Below are 23,977 nucleotides of genomic sequence, written 5' to 3'. Positions count from 1 at the left end.
CAGCGCTGTCAGATCCAGCTTTGGCATGTAGTGGATCTCTGACCCTTGATAAGTCACTTAGCTACTCTGCCTCAGTTTCCTTGATTGTAACATAGGAATCCTAACAGCCCCCACCTCCCAGAGATGGGGTGGGGATCAGATGAGAGAGAGAGTCTGTAAAGGCTTGGCACACAGTAGGTACTCAGCAATTGCTTGTTTCCTTCCTTCCTGTTTCTGTTTCGAGCCTTCTGTCCGATTGCAAAGTGCTAGAATCTGGACTTGATGCTTCCTGGGAAGCCCCGACCTTTCCCTGTCCGTCCCCTGAGCCTCCACGAAGCTTCCTGTCCTCCCAAGCTGCCTCTGAGGCCCGTCTAGAATCCCGCCTTCCCCAGCACCTTCCTCCATTCCCTGTTCCTCTAGGCTGCTTGTCGTGAGCTCCTGGGGCAGGGACTGTTCTGCCTTGTTGTGTCCTCAGTGCTTAGCACAGTACACAGGAGGTGCTTAATCAGTGTGTATCGATTACTTCCCCCCAGAATTTACCATGTTGATGATGCTCCTTCTGGAGCTGTGGATGGAGTGCTGGACTACAGCAAGGCCTCACAAGTAGGTGACCTCTCTCCACTTCCTTCAGTTTAAAAGACCAGTCTTGTCGCCCACAAATTTGTTTGGTGCTTTGTTGTAGATATTGTAGAGAGGCAGCTCGGGGTGCAGTGGAGAGAGGGCTGAGCCCGAGATCAGAAGCTGTGACATACCTAGCGGTGGTTGTGGGATCCTGGCCAAGTCACTCATCCTTTGTCAGCCTCAGTTCCCTTGTCTGTAAAGTGGGGACAGGAGGAGCACCCCTCCTTTAGGACTGTTGTGAGAGCCACTGGTAACACTCTAGCAGACTCTGAGGCCTCCTGTCACCCTCACGCCACTGAGTCACCTGCCGTTCTGGAGAGTCTCTGCCCCTCTGATATTCCCAATGCCACGGTGCCCTCATGGGCCCCAGAAGCCCGACTCAGGGCCACCGGGCCCTGAGGGGCCCTCTGGCCATCCTGTGTGACTGAGGCCTCCTGGGCCTTGCAGAACTGACGTCACATTGTATGCTGCGTCAGTGTTATGGTTTCTCACCAACAGCCAGGAGAAGAAGAGAGAAGGGAATCAGTCTTTGTATAGCACCTACTACGTGCAGGGCACAAGCACTTTGCAAGTGGTCTCTCGTTTGATCCTCACAACAACCTGGGAGGTAGCTGTTGTTATTATCCCCAATTTATGGTCGAGACTGAGGCAGGCAGAGGGTAAGTGACCTAGCCAGGCTGGCACAGCTACTGAGTGAAGCTGAATTTGAAGTCAAGTCTTTGTGGCTCCAGGCCCATCGCTCTGTGCACTCTGAAGTCACCTAGCTGCCTAATGCGGTGGGGCTCCCAGGCCTTGCCTGGCCATTACTGCTTACTCCAGCTGTCCCCTCTGTTGAAGCCCCCTGGAAACCAGCCCTGCTAGCTCCTTGAAGCGTTCCCACAGAAGCCGAACGCTCCTCCAGCACCGCTTGTGACGAGAGTTCACTCCCGGTTAGCCTTTGCTCCAAGTGTTTCTTCCCTTTTAGGGCAGGGATTATATTCTTTTCATCCCCATAGCTACTAAGTGCTTGACAAATATTTATTGGTTGAATCAATGAATAACAGCATGTTTATGGATTTTAGGGAACTGGGGACCCCATTTGTGCTATAACAGCATCTGATAAGACACTGATTGTGGTAAGTGATGAACGTTTCATTTTGTGACTAATTGTTCCAGTCATAAAAGTAAAGAAAGAAAAGCAAAAACCCCCAAACCCAGCACCATAATATGTTCTCATGTGCAACACAAATGATTATCCGAGGAGAAAGGGGAACAAGCAAAGCTTGGGAGCGTGTCTTGTGAATTAGTCTGTGGCGGCCCAGAGAGCGGCCTCTGCCCGTGCTGCTGGGCAGTGTCACCAGAGGAGCTGATGGAGTGGAGCTCGCCCCTCCCTTCAGATCGCTCAAAGTTGCCACCTGTGGTGGGTTTGTGATAGTGCCACATTTTGACTGGTGGCTAGGGACTGGTTTACCAGTTAATTTGATGGGTACCTTATAATACAAGCTCATGACAAGATGATTTACCAGATTCTCCTACTGAAGGTCTGTCCTTTCTGAGGGTCCCTCAAGTTTATCACCAAATTATACCATACAGGTCCTTATCTTAATATTGAACAATAAGCATTAAAGCACTTCTGCCAGATACAAAACGGAGTCGGGTACGTGGCGGCAACAAACGTATTCTCACTGCGTGAAATGAGATGCTTAAATCGTCCTGTAAACTTTGTAAAGTGCTGCCTAACCGCTGGCGGCTGCTGTTAATGATAATGTGACATGGGAAAGATGTGGCTCAGGAAGATCAGGAGATCCTTGGCAAGTCGGTGGTCATCTTTTCCTGGTTGAAATGAACTCGGTGAACCTGGGCTGTTGTATTTGACACATCGATTTGAGAAATGAGTGTTTCCCCTCCTGCTTTGATGCCCTTGTGGTTAACTGAATAGACATGTTTACATGTATAGACCTCAGTTACAGTGTAGTTGAGGTAACTACGGTCAGACTCACTTAACTTTGAAAAACAGTCTGATGATGATGGGATGTAATCTTCATAACCAAATGAGGTTTTGGTCTCCTCTGGACATTTGGGCCTAATTAGCTATTTGTGAAGCAAACTAGGTGGCACAGTGGAGAGAGTGCTCGGCCAGGAATCAGGAAGATCTGAGTTCAAATCCAGTCTCAGATACTATCTGTGTGGTCCTGAGCAAGTCACTTCCCCCTGTTTGCCTCAGTTCCCTCATCTGTAAAATGAGCTGGAGAAGGAAATGGCCAAGCCCTCCAGGCTCTGCCAAGAGGACCCCAGATGTGGTCAGGAAGAGTCAGATACGTGTGAGATGACTGAATACCATCATCAAGTAAAGCAGTATTCTTAGAGCATAGGTCTGACTGTACTGCTTCTTTGCTCATTAAACCCCAGGGGCTCCCTCTCACTTTGCAGATCAGATATAAGGCCCTTCACAGCCAGGATCCTCACTGTCTTCCCAGGTTCCCTCCTTTTCATTCTGCCCACGCTCCAGCCAGACTGGCTTTGCTACCGCTGGTGCTCCATCTCTGGCCTCGGCTGGTCCCTTCCCAGGGTTCCTGTTCCACTCGCCACATGAGACCCTTCCTAATGCCCTCCCCGAGTTACTGGAGAGAGTTTTCTTGGTGGGAGCTGCTTGTCACTCATTCAAGCCTTAGAAGTCGAGACACTCAATTACAGAAACATAGAAAAAGGTGTAGAGGAGACACCGCCGATCATGGAGATGGATAAATAAAACCTCTCTGCCTAATTTTTCAGGGTCGGGAATCTGGCACCATCCAGAGATACAGTCTTCCTAATGTTGGTTTGATTCAAAAATATTCCCTACTCTATCGAGCTTACCAGTTATCTTTGAATTGCAACTCCAGGTAAGTACTTTTAGCTATCCCCCCCCAAACAAACAAACAAACCAAAGTTTGACTTAGAAAGAACCCTGTCATGTAAGATAGTCAGAATTATTTTTAAAAATTTGACTAGTCACATATATAGGCACATGTATTCTTAAAATAACATACATTTTAGTCTAGTGGTAATGTCTGGGGTAGGCCCATTTGCATTGTGTGTAGGACCTCTTTTGTTTCTGATAGGTTTATATTTTCTGATATGAATTTATAATAGAAACATTATTATTTCAGGAATTACAAGATAACTTGACTTTTTGTGTTCCTTGGTTCTGTCTCTGTACAATTCTGTCACTGAAGGACTTTGGTTTTGTAGGTGGGATGATTACGAACGTAGAACAACATTTAGCTAAGTTCTTTAACGATTATTTATGAAAGTCGATGTTAGGAAATCCACTAATGACAGTTGAATCCCTTTGTCTTCTTTCTCGAGCTTTCTGCTTGTGTTTTTCTGAAGAATGCTGACGGATGCTTCCTATAAGTGCTAGTGATCATTTTCCAATAGTGTTTTCTCTTCCTTCCCAAATTCTCAGCCGTCTCGCTATCATAGATATTTCGGGTGTCCTCAATTTCTTTGACTTGGATGCTCGAGTGACGGACAGCACGGGGCAGCAGATGATAGGCGAGCTCTTGAAACTGGACCGCAAAGACGTCTGGGATATGAAATGGGCCAAAGATAATCCAGATTTGTTTGCAATGATGGAAAAAACAAGAATGTACGTTTTCAGAAACTTGGATCCTGAGGTAAAAACCTGGAATGGGGGGAGCAAGTTGGAGCGTGGACTCCTGCTTGCTGTTTGGCCGGAAGCTGTTGGGTGCTTCAGGTGTGGATTCCTAAGGACAAACAGACGTGTCCCTGTTATTTATGTGTGTGCTTTTGTGTTGTTTTCAAAGGCATTTACTTCTGACACTTTGTCTTCCTCAGCCCCTTCCCAGCAGGCTGCTGCTGCTTCTTTTTTTTTTTTTTTTAATTTTTTTTTTAGTGAGGCAATTGGGGTTAAGTGACTTGCCCAGGTCACACAAGGCTTTTTCTGCTAACATAGATTGAAAGAGAAACCAGGTCATCAGGAACACAAGCCAGTGATCCATCCCTGAGTCTGTCATGTACACAGTATTCCACACCCCCAGCCCCATCTGGAAAGGGAGGATGCGTTTTCTCAACTCCTCCCCAGGGCCATGTTTAGTTAGGACACAGGCAGTGTTCAGTTTTGTGTGACTCTTCCTTCCCTTTACGTTGTCATCTTGTATGTTCCTTTTCTGGGGGAACACCTATTCTTAATTCCTTCAGATAGTCCTGACTTCATTTGAAAGGTTTTCTGAGAGGACCTACAATAAATACGCTGCCCCTTCCTGGCACAGAACTGGCGGACTCTGGGGGCAGGTTGGGACACACAGCTTTTGGCTCTGGTCAGGGAAGAAAATTTGTGTTGCTTGACTCTTGAGTATTTGTTACCCAAGTCTTGGTTTGGGTGGGGAGAGGAAATAGGTTTTTGTTGATTGCAGAAACCTTAAATTACAAATAAGAAAAGAAGCCCAAAGATGGAGGTGCCGTTGGTGTGGCTGGTGTGAAATCAGCCGCCAACAGTGGCCTTGTTACGCTGTCACCCCTTTGGCTGTCCAGCCTTGCCTGACCCACGGCTGGCACATCAGTGCAGCTTGTGAATGATCTGATGGACACCATTCTCAGCTCCCTGCTTTCTGTCCTGCCCCACTCAGTCTTTCATTTGTTCCTTCTTTATTGGACACTGGCTCAGGGGGCTGCTGCCCTTCAGAGGGCAGGGGCCAGCCTGTCTCCCCCAGGTCCTCAGGAGCCTTGATGTGTGTGGGCTCTGTGGGAAGCTGCAGTGAGGCCAGATGTGAGGAAGAGCTTCCTCATAATGGGACAGAGGGTGCTCCCCTTTCCTGGGGGTCTGACCCTTTGTGGGCAGTGTTAGAAGGGGATTGAGCTGCTAGGACATCCTGCCCTCCAAGGTTGGCGATGTGGGCGCTGGCAGGTGGGCATCGGTACCACGGTATCAGAGAAAGGGCCCTGGGGCTCTGGGATTGGGGGCGGGGGGTTAGTGGCTTGATCTCTCAGAGCAGGAGCGGGTGACAAGTCCTCTGTGTCTGTCCATGGAAGCGCCCCCTTGTGGGAGTCCCCTGGTGGGAGGCTGAGTGGTCAGTGATCTGTGACTGATTTTTTTTTTTTTTTAGTGAGGTAATTGGGGTTAAGTGACTTACCCAGGGTCACACAGCTAGTAAGTATCAAGTGTCTGAGGCCGGATTTGAACTCAGGTACTCCTGACTCCAGGGCTGGTGCTCTATCCACTGTGCCACCTAGCCGCCCCCAACTTTTTAGGTTTTGGAGTTTGTTGTTTTGTTTTGTTTTTTTGTTTGTTTTTGTTGTTTTGTTTTTGTGAGGCAATGAGGGTTAAGTGACTTGCCCAGGGTCACACAGCTAGTGTTAAGTGTCTGAGGCCAGATTTGAACTCAGGTCCTCCTGAATCCAGGGCTGGTGCTTTATCTACTGTGCCACCTACCTGCCTCATCTGTGACTGATTTTTAATCCTGGAGTGGATCTTCCTGTCCCCAACATGACTCCGGTCATCCCCTCAACTCCTGCACTGAGAATGCAGAAAGTCATTTTAAACACTGGCCAATGAGAATTTAGTTAGGGAGGTGACCTTGCCCCTTCCCCCCCAGTTCAGTGTGACGCAGGTGAAATACGAATTGTTGTTGAACGACTGGCTGATGTGGGAGGCTTCCTCAGGGCAGCAAGGATCAAGGGATGCCGGGAGACAGGAGCCCCCTTGGGCACGCCTCGGGCCCTCGTGTCTTCTCTGCACAATGCCCTCTTTGTATGTTTCCCACTGAGACCTGCTTGGCTCAGAGTCATTGAGAGCTTGGGAGATGGTCTCCTGTTGTCATTTCCCTCCAGGGCTTGTGTTAAGCTTGAAGCCAGCCTGTGTATCTTTGCACTGCTCAGACCTCAAACAGCTGCACCCAGCTGAATTAGGATCACCCAAGGGCCAGAGGGCACACCTATCTTGTGGACTGGTGCCGCCTCTGGGAGACACGTGGCAGAGGAATTAGGGCAAAGGTGGGCAACTGGCCAGTGGGGGAAGACTATCGAGATGGCTGTGTAGAGTAGGCTCTGTACCCCATCTTCAGTCGGTATGGCCAGATGCTGGTGGGTGTGCCAGGCAGTATGGAATGTGTGACACACACGCACACACATGAGATCCCTCAGTGCCTCAGCACGCAATGTTGTCCTGGTGGAAGATCGTTCCTCCCGAGGCTGTCATAGCTTTCTATCTCCACTTTTGGGGGTGGGAATTTCTGTTCAGGCACTGGCTCCCTTGGAGCTTGGTTTCAGTTAGCTTTAGAGGGAGGTGGATTTCCTGTCGCTTGACCACTGTCTGGATGTCTCTCTGAAGCCTCCTGTTGCTTAGCGCGTCCCCTGGAATCCATCCCTCTCGCTTCTTGTGGACGCTTTAAGGACACGCTTTAAAACAGACCCCTTTTCATCAGGGGCTGTGAAGGCCTGTGCTGTACTCCTTCTGACCACCGGATGAAGTGTTTTTTCTTGACTCCTAGAGGGCAGCCATAAACTCCAGGCTCACACCTTGCTTTGATTTGCACAGAAAACTTCTCCTAGGAATAAATAGGTCAGGTGGGTGGCGCTCTGTCCCCAAGGTTTTTTTCACTAAGAAGGAAAATTTCCACTGAGGCCTGAGGGAACAGTGTATATTTTTCTCGAAGGAACCATGAAGACATAAACCTCTGGGCCTCATGTTGAGATGCCCCATCCTTGCTCTTGGGCTCAGCCTGTTCCTTCAGCAGGGCCCCCTCCAGGTGCTGATCTGGCTGCTCTTGGATCCTGCCTTAGCTCACTTCTCCTTTGTGTAAAATAATCTCACGAGTGGAGGGTGGAGTGGGAGATGTTTCCAGGGGCTGACTAGGGGGAAGGGTCAGGCTTGGAGGTGGTGGTATGGCATCCCCTCGGACTTGGCTCCCGTGGCTCGGAGCCTTGTCTGAGGGTGTCCATTTGTCCTTCTCACTCTCTTTTCAGGCTCAGTTAACTCGGGCACGTTCTCTCGTATCACCCCAATAGTTTCAGAGTATTCTTAAATTCCAAGCAGACCTCCTGACTCTGCTCTTCATCCCTTCGTGCTTGCCCATGTTTCTAGGCTTCTTGTCTCCTTTGCCATCATTGAACCAGAGTAAAAATGCCACAGGGAGCAGGTGTGTGGTCTGCATCATGGGCTGGTGAGCTGCGGGTCCCAGGACAGCCACCCCCTGCCTCTTGGTGCTTTATTTTCCATTTTCTCTGACGGAGCCTCATTCCTCTTGACCTCTTTCTGTCTTATTACTGTGCAGTCACTTTTAGGAGAAATAGAGGGATTTGGTAACAGTTTCTCAAAGAATTTAAACACTTGAATAATGTAAAAAATTTGGTAAAAATCCAAACCCAGTAAAACGAAGATATTCCTGTTTTCCTCCCTCCAAGTGAGCTCCAGGAGCCTATCAGAGAGCACACAGAACCCCAACCATGTCAAATGTCACTCTCTTGGGCTACTTAGTTGTTTATTTTTAATTAATTAATTAATTTTGGTGAGGCAATGGGGGTTAAGTGACTTGCCCAGGGTCACACAGCTAGTAAGTGTCAAGTGTCTGAGGCTGGACTTGAACTCAGGTCCTCCTGAATCCAGGGCCGGTGCTCTATCTACTGCGCCACCTAGCTGTTTATGAGCTACTTAGTTGTGATTGGGTTTTATTTCCGTTCCTTCTGAAGGACTCACTTTCAGGGAGAAGCTTTTTATGCCGTTCTTTCTGAGGTCACGTTATTTTCTAACTTCATTTTGATCGTGTTAACCCATGTTTTGATGTTGCTTTGGCTACCAGGCTAACGTAGCGATTCCCCCCAGGGCCCATGTGATTTTGATTCTCAACCTTAGATCCTGGTGTATACAGCACAGATTTCTGAAACCACATTTGTGGCCACAGTCTTATAACTTTAGTGTTTGCATATTGAGTTTTATCTCCAGGGTTGCATTTGACATCTCCAATGGGTAGATTTATCCTTATGCAAAGCAGACATCCCTTCTTAGATTCAGTAAAAAGCCCCCAGATTGAAATTAAAAAAAAAATTTTTATTTAAAGTTTTGAGTTCCAAATTTTATTCTTCCTTCTGTCCCTCCCCTCCCTCCTCCCCAGCTGGTAAGCAGTTCAGATCTAGGTTATACATATGCAATTGTGTAAAACATTACCATCAGATTAAAATTTTGAGCAGAGGAAGCTTAGACATGAAACATGAGGAAAATGTTGTACAAATTACAAATAAGATTTGTTTTGCCTTCAAAGGAACCTATTCAGACTTCTGGATACATTTGTAACTTTGAAGATTTGGAAATTAAATCGGTTCTCTTGGATGAGATACTGAAGGTAATGCAGTTTTCATTTTAGTTCTCAGCTCAATGTTGGGCTGAAGAAAAGGCTCATGTAGAAAGTTGGAACCTGCTTTCCTGGCTGTGAGGTGTAGTGCATACGATGACATCTGTTCCCTTCCAGTCCCATCGAGGAGTCCCCTCGTAGGCCCCCTCTCCTGAGGCCCCCTTGATGCCTGGGGCTTGTCCTCAGAACCCTCCCTTGTTGTTCCCCTCCGAGGGCTCCCCCTGGCTCTGACCTTGGGACCCTCCCCTGTGGTGGCAGAAGGGTCTTTACGGGCACTTGGTCCCTGGTGGCTGCTGCTGCTTGTGGGGGTGGTCGAGGGGAGCAGCAATCTCCCTGCAAGGCTGAGCCCAGCCTCTCCCCCATGGTCACTTTGGACAGGTTCTTGGAGCTGGAAGCCTCAGAGGCCGGGGTGCGGGTGGGGTAGAAGTGTCATTCCCTCTCCTTCCCTGGGCCCCTGCAGGGATCACTCACTTCCTGGTCGATGTGGGGTTGTGGAAGGAAGCACTTGGAAGTATCTGCTTTCATCTTTCTTTTTAGAACCCTGAGCACCCTAATAAGGATTTTATCATGAACTTTGAGATCCGGTCCCTGCGAGACAGCCGAGCTCTGATTGAGAAGGTCGGCATCGATGATGCTTGCCAGTTCATCGAGGATAATCCTCATCCTCGGCTTTGGTAAAAACCCAGACCTGTCCTTGGCTTCTATCCCGAGCGGGAGCGGGGCGGGGGCGACTGTGTCTGGCCTAGGTGAGGGCGCCTCTTCTCACACCTTGGGTTCTTGACCCTTCTTCCTTTTGTAGGTGGTCTTTGGGTAGCACGAGGGTGGTCCTGGGTCATCTCATTCAGGCCTCCCAGCAGCCTTGGGAGGGAGAGCGGGTGTGCCTACGCTGAGGCTCCCAGGGTCAGGGACCTGAGCTCCAGCCATGCCAGGCTTCATTCAGAGGATACCCAGAGGGGCCCAGCCGGCTCTGCCCCCCTCCACTAGAAATGGACTCGTCAGGCCCCCTTTCTGTGTTTCTGAACAGGCGCCTGCTGGCGGAGGCCGCCCTTCAGAAGTTAGACCTGCAGACCGCGGAGCAGGCCTTTGTTCGTTGCAAGGATTACCAGGGCATTCGGTTTGTGAAGCGACTTGGCAACCTTCAGAGCGAGTCCATGAAGCAGTGTGAGGTGGCCGCCTACTTTGGCCAGTTTGAGGAGGCTGAGAGGATGTACCTGGATATGGACAGAAGGTGAGCTGGGGGCAGGGCTGGGGCCCAGTGGGTGCTGAGGCAGGTCAGGGCCTTTCTAGTCCATCCAGCGTGTGCTGCCAGAGATGCCTCGAAGCATGCACCAGGCCATCCCCAAGGCCTTGTAGGCTGACATTCAGGGCTGCCCGAGCCATGTGCCAACCACCTGCCTTTTTAAATTAACTCTTTAGGGGCAGCTAGATGGCACAGTGGATAGAGCACCGGCCCTGGATTCAGGAGGACCTGACTTCAAATCCGGCCTCAGACACTTAATACTTACTAGCTGTGTGACCCTGGGCAAGTCACTTAACCCCAATTGCCTCACTAAAAAAAAAAAAAAAAGAAAAAAAGAAAAAGAAATAAATTAACTATTTAAAAAGTTTGAACCCAACACTAGGTGAAAAGGTCTTCATCACAGACAGGAGGACAGAAGAAAAGAGCTGTCGATTGTGACTCTGCACCTCATGTGGCTTGTTTTCCCTTTGAAGGGTGGTATCGGCCAGGCTTGTCCTCTGGTCCCCTGGAACCTTCTCTCTCTCTCCTCTTCAGGGCATTTAAACAAACTAGCAGAGATTTAAAAGAAAAATAGAATTTTCTGTGAGGATTACATGATACCCACAGGCAAGGAAATGAGGGATAAAACAGTAAAGAAATGAATGTTAGCCTTCTGATCTTAAAAAAATTGACCTGGAAAACAGATCAAGGTGATACCGTTTAAGAATCACTGGAGTCCCTGAACACTTTCATGAGATCAACAAGCTTGGGCAAGAATCCATCCATGAAAACTGTCCAGATCTGTTAGAGCCAGAAGACACAGTCACGTGAGAAGGCATCTGCTGATCACTTCTAGGGATGTCCTAGAGCTCCTGCATCAAAGACAAAATATTGCCAACGTCATGGGAGAAGCAATTCAAGTACCACAGAACCACAGGATCCCCCAAGCCCTGGCAGCTTTTACCTTAAATGAGAGGAAATCATGGAATACATTGTTCCAGAAGGCAAAAGCTCCAGGTTCACAGACAAAGATGCCTTATCCTGCAAAGCTGGATATAACCCTTAAGGGAAAAGAGATGGGCCTTTAATTAGTGGAGTAGGAGGAACGTTTCAAGCACCCAGAAAAGTGAGGGCATTGAAGCCTTGATTCTCAAGGTATACAACGGAGGCAAAGCTAGAAAAAGAGGGAAAGGCTCACTCCATTTTACTACCAAAAAAGTGACACATTGACGATTATTAGCTTTTCCATTTATATAAAATTTTATGGGATTAACTTATATAGGCAAAGAAGATATGGAGAAAAGGGTATTAAACTGTTCTGGAGAATAATTCGAAACTCTGCCCCCAAAGTCACTAAACCATCTATATATATGTTTGACAGGGGCAGCTGGGTGGTGCAGTGGATAAAGCACCGACCCTGGATTCAGGAGGACCTGAGTTCAAATCTGGCCTCAGACACTTGACATTTACTGTGTGAACCTGGGCAAGTCACTTAACCCCAATTGCCTCACCAAAAAAAAAAAAAAAAACCCAAAACAAAAAAAGCCCATATATCTTTGACCCAGCAATACCACACTACTAGGCCCATACCCCTAAGAGATCAAAGAAAGAGGAAAAGGTCCCATATGTTAAATACACACTTAAGTGTATGTGTGTGCATATATAAGAATGTGTGTGCACGTATTGCAAAAACAACGGAAATTAAGAGAGTGGCCACTTCTTGAGGAATGGCTAACCAAATTATGGTACAGTCATGTAATGGGATATTTTTGCATCATTGGAAATGACCAAATGGAAAGTTTTAGAGGACACTTGGAAGATCTCTACCAATTGATGCAGAGGGAAATGAGTGATCAGAAGTAGAAGGGTTGGTACAAAGACAACAGCTTTATAAAGAAAAACAACTTTGAAAGACTAGAATTCTGATCTCTGCACAGAAGAAGCTTATTTCTGGAAGGCCCCAGCCCCAGCCCACGTGAGCCGTTGTCTGGGCCTCTGCTTGGAGCTGCCCAAGACGGGGAACTCACCCCTGCCTCCGGAGGCTTTTGGATGCCGGACATGGGGCTCCAGTTGGGTTCTCTGCAGCCTCTGCCCTTGGTGGACAACTAGACATCCTGCTCCTCTGGACCAGAATTCCCCATCACCCAATGGCCTGCCTCGCCTTGAGGTTCCTCACTTTCCCTGGGCGCCCCCCAGGGTCAGTGTTCTTCCCCAAAGTGGAGGAGAATTGAGCCCTGTACTTGAGCAGGGCTGCAGGCAGGGGCCCCTCCCTCTCCTTGTGCTGGGGGCTCACAGCCTGAGCACCATTAGCCCACTGGCGTTCACAGAGGAATCCCCAGCTTTTCTCAGGGGAGCCCCCATCCAGCTGTCCTCTCCTGCCTGGGGCTTATGAAGGAGTGCACTGTCCTCAGCTGCTTGGCCCATGTGGAAGGTGGTTATTCTGCTGACCTCTACCCTGGTGAGGCCACACCAGGCTGTCTTGTTGGATAATGAGGGGAGTGGAGACCGTGCCACAGGAGGGTCCGCAGATCCCTCAGAGACCAGAAGGCTGGGCCCCAATAAACGTCTGTGTGGATAGATCTCGGGCTGTCAGTGGGCCGCATCGAGGCCAGCTGGCCTGGCATGTCAGCTGCAAGGACAAATGCGATCCTAGGTTGGGTTAATAGGAGGCTTCACGCCCCTCATGGAGGCACAGAACTGGTGTTGCTGGGGACCTATGAGGACACGACCTGCTGTCTGCCTGTAGTGGGCAGCTTCTTGGGGGAAGGGAGCACTCGAGTGTCCTTCCTGTGGGAAGAGGGACAGGGAGCCGCCAAGAGGCCAGTTTGGTGTCAGGAAGAGCCACTTCCCGAGGCAGGGTCGTGAGCAGCTGCACGGCTGGTTGTCTGAGGGGCTGGGGAGGGAATTCCTGTTTCTACATTGAGCGTTTATTATGTCTTGGCCGTGTGCTCTGCTCAGTGCTGAGGGACCCCAGATGGTCATTCTGCGCAAGCTTTCTCTCCCTCCTTAGCCCATGCAAGATCTGGGATCTGACGATGTCCTTATGCAGAATCAAAGAGACTGCATTCAGCTCTTATAGAACAGCCCAGAACAACTCCATTGGTGGCAGGTGGGTGGGGCGGTTATCCTGTTTCCTTTTCTTACCTATGCAGGGCACATTCACATGGATTCTTTATGCCCCGTGGGAGAGGCTTCTGAGCTTGTACCCAATGAGCCACAGTCGGACATACTGTACCTGACTCTGTCACAGTCATGTCCCCTTTGAGAATGAAGGACAACAGCCATCAAACAACCAGACAAGAATCAAGCCCCTTCCTTGTCCTAGATCGTTTGTGTAGGTCAGGTTAGATCTGACCATTAACGCACCAGTTGTGTGAAACCGATCTTTGTGGTGGAAAGGGGGATGTCTGACAGAGTCAAACAACCTTCCTTTATTAAGCACTTACTGTGTGCCAGAAGCCCTGCCGAGTCCTGAAGAAACAAAGAAAAGTCACCAGGGCTCTGGGTCTCAGGCTCCTGGTCTGGTGGGGGGATCTCCTTTAAATCACCAGGTGCAGGATACCCTCCAGTAGAGAGTAGGTGGGAAACACACAGAAGACAAATCTCTGTTCATGGGGCTGATTTATCTTTCACAAAGCATTGCCAAGAAAGCACCATAAAGACGTGGTTCTCCAAGGCCTCTCGCCCGCTCTCCCTGTCAGGTGAAGCGCGATGGCTGTGTGTTAGGGTCTCCCTCCATTGTGGCGCACTCCAGGTCTTGCTGTTGTTTGTAGGGACCTGGCCATTGGCCTTCGATTGAAATTGGGAGACTGGTTCCGAGTGCTCCAGTTACTGAAGACGGGATCTGGCGATGCCGACGACAGCCTCCTCGAACAAGCCCACAACGCCATTGGAGACTACTTTGCCGATCGACAGAAATGGTATCTGCTGAGGCCTGCCCATATGTGTGCATAGTGCCCAAAGGAGAGGTGATGTTTGCTGCCACCTTCAGAGGGTGTGGCAAGGCCACTAGGAGGTGCCACAGGGCACATGCTTCCTACCTCAGTGTCCTCATCTGTAAAATGGGGCTCCCTTCCTCCCGTCTCCCCAAGCCCTTTGGCAAACCACGGCTTTGGCTTTTACAAAAGCTCACAAGTGTCGGGGGGTCCAGTATCCTCTCCTTCCTCCCGCTCTGAGGCCCTCAGTACCTTAGAGTGGGGTTCCCTAGGGGGATTCATTTTCCCCTAGAATCACCAGCCGGCTCCTGGGCAAGGGCTTCCAATGGTTGGGGGCCAGTGTGGAGAGCAGAGATGGAAAGAGGACCGGCCATAGTTATGGTGGAAGGAGGCGGACGACCCCCTTCCACTATTGAGGACTCCCCGCTGGTCGTTCTGGCACAGAGGGCGGTCGTGCCCAGCCGCGGCCCAGCACGGCAAACCCTCGCACTCTGTCTGTGCAGGCTGAATGCCGTACAGTATTATGTACAAGGTCGGAACCAGGAGCGCTTGGCCGAGTGCTACTACATGTTGGAGGACTATGAGGGTCTTGAGAACCTGGCCAACTCCCTGCCGGAAAACAACAAGCTCCTTCCTGTGAGTGTTTTGGACAGGTCAGGGCCCCTTGTCCTGAGGACTGCCCAGAGCTTCTCCTTCTGCCTCAGGGGGATACCAGGGCTCTCTGGGGTCTTGGCACCGGGGAGTGTCAGAGCATGCATTGGGGCTTCGGAGGGCAGGCATTTTGAGGGAGCGCTTGCAACTGTCTGTGACCTCTTGGCCTCTGGGGTCCTTGTCTGGGTCTGTGAGGCAAAAAGAAGTGGGGTGGCTTTGGGGGAGGAGGATCGTGAAGACACCCCGCATGCTTGTCCAGCCAAGCAGTAGGAACCAGTGTCTCTTTTCCTATAATCTAGCCCTTTGGGCTTGCTACCCAGGTGGTTGACCGGCCCCTCTAGACCCTGAGCAGCCTCCCCTCCCCATTACTGACCACCAAGATTGAGTGAGGAGACCCAGCTACCATGCATTGCAGATGCAAAGAGGGTCGGATCCCTGGGGTGGTGCCAGCAGCATCTAGGTCTTGTAGTCAGAGGATCTGGCTTCGAATCCTGCCTCTTCAGCCTGTGGACCTTTGTCCTCTGTTTCTTCTGTAAAATGGGATTCTGCCAGAGGATAAGATGACTTTTATCTCTAAATTCGACATGTCTATAGGCTTCTTATCCATGTAGACTTATCCTTATTCCCAGTTCTGGTTAAGTACAGGGCTGCAGCATCAGCCAGTGCAGGGTGATGGAAGTTTGTGGCCCAGCCTCCCCCCACAGTTTGGCAGAAATGTGCCCAGTTCCTGGGTCAGCGGTTTCATGCTGTTGTTGCAGGAGATTGCCCAGATGTTTGTGAGGGTCGGGATGTGCGAGCAGGCTGTGGCCGCCTTTCTGAAGTGCAACCAACCCAAAGCAGCCGTGGATACCTGCGTGCACCTGAACCAGGTGAGGAATTGACCTGCCTACAGAGCCCCCTCAGTCCTTCATGCTGCCCACCACTCAAGCTTCCACTCTGGCCCAGGGCTGGATACTCCTCTTGTAATGGGCTGATTCTGATAGAAGGGAGACTTGACCCAGTGGAGCAGGCGGGTCTTAGGGCAGCCAGGGTCCAGGGTCAGGCATCAGTTGTCTGGTTTGGTTGTGGGGTGTCTGTGGCAGATTTGGGGGAAGAGATGATGGCAGAGCCAGGGCATGTGTCTGTGGTCCAGGGTGCAGTAGTCTGGAGGGAAGGAAAAGGGAACACCCATTTGGTAAGCAACCCACTGCGTGCCAGGTATGTTGCTAAGTGGTTTACAAAAATGATCTCTCTGGTTCTTGAGTGACAACTCCTGGAGGTAGTAGGGAGAGGCCTTTATGATTGGTCAGGGAGGCTCTGGGGGGGTCCGTTCTCCCCTTTCTCCAAACAAGACCCAGGAGGTTCTCTCCCATGCCCCCGTGGGGTGTGTGTGTGTGTGTGTGTGTCTGTATACATGTACAAAGGCATGCCTCAGGGCTCAGGAAGCCAGTGGTCGGCACATGCCACCTTGTCCTCTGTTTTGAGGAGCCTGTTTTCACTCTCACAAGAGGTCTTTCCGCAACCCTGAGACGGCTTCATGCTTATTTCCCATCTCTCCTGTCTTTATTCTCTTTGTACATGTTGTTTCTCCACGTAGAAGGTCGGCTCCCTGAGGGCAGGGCCCAGGTCTCTGGCTCCTCCCGTTAGCCTGGCGGCTTTGTGTCCAGACATCATTTCCTCTTTTTCTACCTTTTATTAGGAGTTTGTTTTTCTCTTCAGCTGTGGCCAGGGGAAAGAACCACATGGACTTACCCCTAGGTTTCTTTTCCCTTTGTAGTCTCATTGGCCCTTTTTGAGGACCGATTGAGGTAGATGAAAATGCTCAGTTATGCCAGGAGGGACTTGTTGCCAGCCTGCAGGGTAGGCGCGTACGGTTAAACACATCGTCGTGCAGAAGAAACTGCTGCTGCCTTGATGAAAAGTTGCTTCTCACCTAAAATAGCGCCTTGCTCGACTGAAAATGCACTCTTGTTTTCTGTTTGGTGCTGACTGAGAAGAGTTGAGTGTTGCCCCGTGTGCCGGCTCCTCTTTGGCCACACAAGGTGCTCTGCAGTCTCAGTGCAGCTTCGGTCTGCAGGACCCTAAAGACCACGCATGAGGCAGCTCCCGGGAGTCCAGTGTGTCTCCTCCAGATGCCTCGGTCGGCGTTTCCCTCCTTGCCTGTTTTAGGGGCACTGCCGTTGCAGCCTCTGTCTCTTGAAAGCCCTTCTTGATGGCCTGTGCTTGTTTCTGGTACTTGGCTGGAGAACTGAAGGTCGGGTTCTTGTGTGTCCTCAGTGGAACAAAGCAGTTGAGCTGGCTAAAAACCACAGCATGAAGGAGATCGGCTCCTTGCTGGCTCGGTATGCATCCCACCTGCTGGAAAAGAACAAAACTCTGGATGCCATTGAGCTCTACCGGAAAGCCAACTACTTCTTTGATGCCGCTAAGCTCATGTTCAAGGTACAGTCGCTCCCACCCTCCCCGCCCACCTGCCTTGGGACACTCTTGGGGCTGGCCCTCTTCTAGTCAGCCTTTTGTAGCCCCTGGCAGCAGGAGAAAGCTCCCAGTCAGTCCAAGCTTTCTTCTGGCTCCCTCAGTTCTGGGGCAGCAGCTATTGCCCTACAGTGGATACAAAGTGGCACCTTGTATGTGTGGTCTTTGGTGGGGGGCTACCAGGGAGTCGGGGGTGGGAAGGCTGCTGCCCAATTGTTTGTTCTAAGATTGCCGATGAAGAGGCCAAGAAAAGGACCAAGCCTTTGCGTGTTAAGAAGCTCTATGTGCTGTCGGCTCTACTCATAGAGCAATACCATGAGCAGATGAAGAATGCCCAGAGAGGAAAGGTTAAAGGGAAGAGTTCTGAGGTGAGAGATCACACCCCTCCTCCTGTTAGCGATGTGGGGAAGGTCAGCATATGTGGGGGTGGCCATCTTTGCCTCACTGTTTTACCATCCTTAAGTGCTTTTAAGTGGAATTTAGGTGGCTTTTCTTAGAATGAGCAGCACATTTTCGTGGGTGTGAGCACTTTTTTTTTTTTTAGCAAATAAATCCCTTTGAAACACATACTTATTGATTTTAAAAATTAACAGCAATTGACTATAACACGTGTTGTGATGAAAAACTTTCTTTTTAATGGAAAGTTTCCAAAATGATACATTCTCTCCCAGAATGTCACTGATATGTGACCCCTCAGGTACAATTTCCTTGAGACATTTTTTTTAGCAATGTTCCCTTCCCTCTGAAAAAAACCAAACCAAACAAAACCTAAACTAAAAATGAAACTGAGTCTGAACCAGTGCTACTTAGCCAAGACACATAGATGAGTAGGTGAGGAAGACCAATTCACCTTGGAAATGGGGGTAGCTGGTAGTGCCACAGTGCCCAGAGTGCTGGGCCTGGAGTCAGGAGACCTGAGTTCAAATCCAGCCTCAGATACTTTTAAACTTTATGACTGTGAGCCACTTAACCTTTTCTTTTTTTGCCTCAGTTTCCTCTGTAAATGGGAATAATGATAGCAGCTACTTTGGAGGGTGGTTGTGAGGCTCAGATGAGATAATATTTATAAGGAGCTCAGCACAATCCCTGGCACAGAGTAAGCACTATGTTAGTCCTTATGCCCTTCCCTTCTCTGCCTGACACACCTTAGCCAGGTGGCCCCACTCTGGACAGGATTTGACCTCCAAACCTAACTCCTCTCTTTTTAAAAACCTTACTAGTATTTCATTTTTTCTTGCTACATGGAAAGATAATTTTTAAAATTCATTTTTGTAAAGATTTTGAATTCCACCTGTTTCTTCCTCCCTCCCCCAAGATAGCAAGCAGAGTGATATGGGTTATACCTGTGCAGTCAGGTAAAACATTTCCACACCTACCTTCTCTTTCATAAACTGGGGGAAACCTCAGGTGAGCCTCATCTTTGGGGATGGAAATCTGGGGTCAAAATTAAGATGACCCAACTCTACCACCCTGCTGTTGTGAGGACAGTCCAGCTGGTCTCCGACAGGGTCCTTAGAGACTGTGACTTACATTAGAAGCACAGCAGTGTGTTTTGGTTCACCTGGGGCTGGCTGGCTGACGGCTGCTAAAAATTTCATACGTTTGTGTGCCCAAGATGCTTCATCGCTGTCATCATGAAAAATGTGGACTGTACTTGGAGATTTCTGGATAGCTCATTCCAGAAAAGCTTGGGTGTTCAGGTCTCCCTGCCACCTTTGGAAGGGGCTGGTTAGTTCCTGGGGGTGAATGTTGGGCCCTCTGTTTACAGGCCACCTCAGCCTTAGCCGGCTTGCTCGAAGAGGAGGTCCTGTCTTCAGCTAATCGTTTCACAGACAATGCCTGGAGAGGGGCCGAAGCCTACCACTTCTTCATCCTTGCACAGAGGCAGCTATATGAGGGCTATGTGGACACGGCTCTGAAAACAGGTGAGCCTCGATTGGAGCAAGCATGCAGTCATTTAGATCGGTTAATTGTTCACTCTAGGATTTGCTAAGGGGCCAAATTGTGCTTGAGAAGCCCCCATTCTCTGGACTTGGTGGTGAGGCCACCCAGGGACAAAGACAGAAACAGGAGTGGCATAGGGAGGCCTGCCAAGACTGTGGACGGTCACCTGGTGTGAAATACCATGTATTCCTCCTCCTTGGCATTACTTATCTTATGGAGGTGGCTCCTCAAGGCCTGTCTGAGTTAGAGCAAAAGCCTTTCTGATGCAGGGCAGCTTAGTTGAGCTCCCCTCTGTAGGGTGAAACTCAGCATCCCCTTAGTAGCTGCCAAGAGCTAATTCCCTTCTGCACAGCTCATCTGTGCCTTTCTTGACTGCTCTGTTTCTGTTGTCTGGGCTGTTCACAAAGCAAATGCTTTGCTCATGTTTGGTTTTCTGTGCAACAATAGGCTCAGGTTTGTAGGGTTGGTCACCTGGGGTTGCAGCTTGGAATCTTCAAAGCAATTATGCCATTACCTTCTGTGCTTTCTGGTGGGTGCCAAGTAGTTCTGTTTTATTTCCTTATTTATATTTGAAGGTCTTTCTCCTGGTTACTCGCAGAATTTATTGTTTGTCGTTGGAATCGCTAAATGTAGCGACTATGTGTCTTGGAGTTCACAGCACAGGGCTTTTTCTGAAGTCAATCTGTGGGTTCTTTCAGTTGACCCTTTGTTGTTCAGAGTTTTGGGACAGTTTTCTTAGATTATTTTATTTCTTGCATTTCAGTATTCAGGGTTTTACTTGTCATGTTCTGGGAGACCTATAATCCCTAACATGTCTAAGCACATCCTATTTTGCTTGTAGGGAGATCATGTTTGCTTTGAAAAGTTCTACATTGTCCATCACTTTTGTGCATTTGAATTTCTCATCTGTTGTTTTCTCTCATTTCTTTTTTGAGGTTTGCTAAGGTGGATTCAAATTTTTTATTGCACCAATTGCTTCTGCTGTGCCGGCCATCAATTCTGCTCTCACAGTTCTCTTTTCCCTCTCAGTCCGTTCAGGGATGGTATGATCAGGGGTTGATTAGTTTCCTTTGTCTTACAGTATTTATTCATAGATGTCTGGACCCATTTACACAGTGTGGGAGCCATCTTCCCTTTTCTTTCCCGTTGGTTTGTCTGCTTGTGCTCAAGGTCTTTAATTGAGTTTTTTTCCTCTTCAGGTCTTTGGTAATTTTAGCCTCTTCCCACCCTCCCACTCCCTTTATTCTCTTATCGTTTATTTTCAAGCATGAGCCTCAGTAAACTTAGCTAAGACAAACTTGGATTCAGGGTCACAGGATTTGAGAGTTGGGATCTAGTCCAACCCTTCTCCCCTCCAGTGATCCAGTGATGAGGAGTTCACTCCCTTCTCTAGGACAGCTCTCATGGTTGTGATGCTTTTTTTTTTTTTTTTACCTTCTGCTTCTAGAATATCAGGGCAACTTTCCCTGATAATCTCTTGGAAGATGATGTCTAAGCTCTTTCCTTGATCATGGTTTTCAGGTAGTCCAATAATTTTCAAATGATCTCTCCTGGATCTATTTTCCAGGTCAGCTGTTTTTCCAAGGAGCTATTTCACATTGCCCTCTTTTTTTTTTATTCATTTGGATTTGCTTTATTATGTCTTGGTTTCTCATAAAGTCATTAGCTTCCATTTGTTCAATCCTAATTCTTAGGCAATTTTTTTCTTCAGAGAGCTTTTCCATTTGGCTTTTCAGGCTGTTGACTTTTTTCTCATGACTTTCCACCATCTCTCATTTTTTCCTCTACCTCTCTTACTTTATCTTCAAAGTCCTTTTTGAGTGCCTCTATGGCCTGAGATCAATTCATATTTTTCCTGGAAGCTTTGGATGTAGGGGTCCTGATGTTGCTATCCTCTTCTGAGGGTGCACCTCGATCTTCCTTGTCACTGAAGAAACTTTCTATGGTCCTCATCTTTCTCTGTCTGCTCATTTTGCTTGCATATTTCTTGGCTTTTAACTCCTTAAAGTGGGGCACTGCTTCCAGGATGCACTGTCCCAAGATTCAGGGGGTCCAAGGTGGCACGATTTAAGGAGTGGCAGGTTCTTCACTAACCTGGCCTGTGCTCTGATCTGTAAACAACCACAGGCCTACTTGCTATAAAACCAGACAACAAAATTTTATTTGCTGTGGTTGTTAGCTCTGGTAAGCCCGTGCCCCTCTCCCACCTGGACCACCACTCAAGGCTGCTTCCTGGTTCTCAGCTGGGATAGAACAACTGAATCCCACCTCAGCTGCAGCAGAGACCCCTGCAGTCTCTCTCCCCTGGCCAACTTTTCAACCCTTTTAACAGACCATGAGCTTAATTCCAGAAGACACTGGTGTTGCAGCCAATTTAGAGGCTTCTGGGGTAGATTTCTCTGGGCAGCCAGCCTGGGACTAGATCTGTGTCGGGATGCTTTCTTGACACACTGCCCTCTGGGGCCAAGCAAACACAGCCAACCCTTTCTCCACGTCACTATATTCCCATGTCCCCATGGTGTGTGTGCACTTTTGGCTCCTTTGCTGGATCTCATGTGTAGGTGCCCATGGGCTTCTTGCGCTCCAGTATGTCAGTGTCCTTTCCACCCAAGGAGGGCCTGTGCATGTCCAGCTGGTTGTCCTAGCCTACTGTCCCAGGCCTGCCTCAGCCTTTCTTTGTGGGGTCCCCCACTGCTGACATCCTGCGGTCCACAAGGCTCATCCACTTCACACACAGGCACTGAATCGAAAGCTTCACTTCGCCTCTGGTTCAGCCTCAGGCTCTGCCCTGTCAGGATGGCTGGGGGTCATGAGACTGTCAGTGCCCCCTCCCTCCTGTTCATGGCTTGTATCCTCAGCTCCTTACTTATAGGAACTGCTCAAGAAACACTGGATTGAATGGATCTGTGGGAAGGAGGCTTCTCTGGCTGTCTGCATTTCAGGATGTCCTTCCTCTTCCTCTGCCATCCAGGGTCCCAGGGGGGAGGGGGTAGGTGGGTGTCAGAGGCTCTCACCACATTCTTGGCAGACTTTGCTCCTTGGTCCTGGGCATTTCTATTCGTAGGCACCCTTTTTGCTTTGGCCCCTTAGAGGCACTACGAGCTGAGGTGAACCAGGGTCCAGTGAAATGACTGTTCTTGTTACCTTTGGGTAGGTGGTAAAGCCAGCTCCTTGATTTGCCCCTCCAAGGAGATCCCATGAACTGTCATATTTGGCCACACCTTCCTCACATTCCACGCTTTCTTTATGGCAAGAAAGACAATTATGAACATCCTCCTTTCCTTCCTTCTGCCCATTTGGTGGCTGGGGACAAGGGCTGCATCTCTGGAGCAGCATCTGTCTGATCAGTGTTTGTGAGTGCCTCAAGATGGGTGTGGTCTTTAGAGCCCAACTCTCCCTTGCCTGCTCCTGCCCTTGGAGAGGTAGATGGGGGCAGGACAAGGCTGGGAGTGATTTTGAATTCACCTTTGCTCCCTAAAGGGTCACCCCATGGCCAAAGGCTGCCCAAGCAGGGATAAGTCTGCACTTTAGCAGCCTGGGAGGAGGCAAACACATGTTAAACATACCAAGTTTCCCTTTGCTTCCGTGAAAGACTGAGCAGCACAAAGAATGCTCACACAGGCTTGTTTTGTGTGTGTGTGTGTGTGCGCGCGCGCGTGCGCGTGTGTATGCATGTGCACACATGTGCACACTTATAGCTGGGGATGCCTCCAACCTTCTCACATGTCTCCAAGGTGTCTAAATGAGCAGCACAGCCCTGCCCCCTCCCCAACCTCTGCCCCGCTATGGCTGTTCCCCAGGCACCGGGACAGGGCCACCCTCGTAAAGCCCTGCCCTTTGTCTGCACTGGCTCCCTAGCTCTCCACCTGCGGGACTACGAGGACATCATCCCAGCCGTGGAGATCTACTCCCTGCTGGCTCTGTGTGGATGTGCCAGCAGGGCCTTTGGGACCTGCTCCAAAGCCTTCATTAAGCTGGAGTCCTTGGAGACTCTCAGCCCAGAGCAGAGGCAGCAGTATGAGGACCTGGCTCTTGAGATCTTCACCAAGCACACCCCGAAAGATAACCGCAAGTCGGAGCTGGACAGTCTCCTGGAGGGGTGAGAATGAGGCAGAGGGGCCCACCTGCTGCTCAGCAGCCCATGCACACCCTGGGAAGTGGAGGCATTTCCTCCAGTGCCTTTGTATCACTGCATGATCTGGGGGTGGGAGCTGGGGGCTGGGTCAGCATCAGCATTCGGGGTTGACTTTCTTTCCTTTCTCCTACTTGCAGTGGAGAAGGGAAGCTCCCCACCTGTGTGGCCACTGGAAGCCCCATCATGGAGTACCAGTTCTGGATGTGTAATGTGTGCAAGCACTGCGTCCTGGCCCAGGAGATCAGCAACTACAACTTCTGCCCCTTGTGCCACAGCTCAGTGGGGTAGCAGTTGGTGAGGGTGGGCAGTGCCAGGCAGACACATGCACATGGGTGTGGACTTCTAGGAGGAAATACACTCTCCTCCCTGGGCCAAGGAGTCTGTCTGCTTTGTTTTAGGGATATGATATAGGGAAAATATACCCAGTCTATGTTAGATGATGTCACGCTTGAAAGGCCACTCTGGTTGTGTCTAAACAGCTCTGGGCCTACCAGGACTTAGATCATCTTTCCTAGTCTCAGGCACAGCCCCCCTCCCCCCCCACAAGGGGCAGCGACTTCTCCTCTGTTCTCCGGGATTATCCTGGGGAGACTGTGTCCTCTGGACCCACCACCAGGCTCCCACCCTTGGAAGGAGCACAGCATTTATCTAGGTGACAACAATAAACTATCCAGTCACTCAAATGACTCATCTGTGTGTGAATCTCAATATT

General features: G+C 49.6%; 1 protein-coding gene across 1 annotated transcript in view; it reads left to right on the top strand.

Moving 5' to 3' along the window:
* The window catches only part of WDR35 (WD repeat domain 35), a 57,997-nt gene extending 34,064 nt beyond the window's left edge, over positions 1-23,933 (top strand). Inside the window, exons 13-27 of the mRNA XM_043987121.1 lie at positions 513-582; positions 1,662-1,715; positions 3,352-3,461; positions 4,028-4,238; positions 8,838-8,918; positions 9,465-9,601; positions 9,952-10,155; positions 13,920-14,066; positions 14,585-14,717; positions 15,491-15,601; positions 16,989-17,153; positions 17,414-17,554; positions 18,955-19,111; positions 22,989-23,229; positions 23,403-23,933. Of these exons, the coding sequence (XP_043843056.1) occupies positions 513-582; positions 1,662-1,715; positions 3,352-3,461; positions 4,028-4,238; positions 8,838-8,918; positions 9,465-9,601; positions 9,952-10,155; positions 13,920-14,066; positions 14,585-14,717; positions 15,491-15,601; positions 16,989-17,153; positions 17,414-17,554; positions 18,955-19,111; positions 22,989-23,229; positions 23,403-23,553 (2,113 nt within the window). The 3' untranslated portion in view covers positions 23,554-23,933. The remainder of the gene's footprint in view (positions 1-512; positions 583-1,661; positions 1,716-3,351; positions 3,462-4,027; positions 4,239-8,837; positions 8,919-9,464; positions 9,602-9,951; positions 10,156-13,919; positions 14,067-14,584; positions 14,718-15,490; positions 15,602-16,988; positions 17,154-17,413; positions 17,555-18,954; positions 19,112-22,988; positions 23,230-23,402) is intronic.
* The last annotated feature ends 44 nt before the right edge of the window (positions 23,934-23,977 follow it).

The sequence above is a fragment of the Dromiciops gliroides genome, chromosome 2, assembly GCF_019393635.1.
Source record: "Dromiciops gliroides isolate mDroGli1 chromosome 2, mDroGli1.pri, whole genome shotgun sequence".
NCBI classification, from domain to species: domain Eukaryota; kingdom Metazoa; phylum Chordata; class Mammalia; order Microbiotheria; family Microbiotheriidae; genus Dromiciops; species Dromiciops gliroides.
The sequence above is the reverse complement of the archived record's forward strand: the minus strand, read 5'-3'. Positions and strand labels throughout refer to the sequence as shown.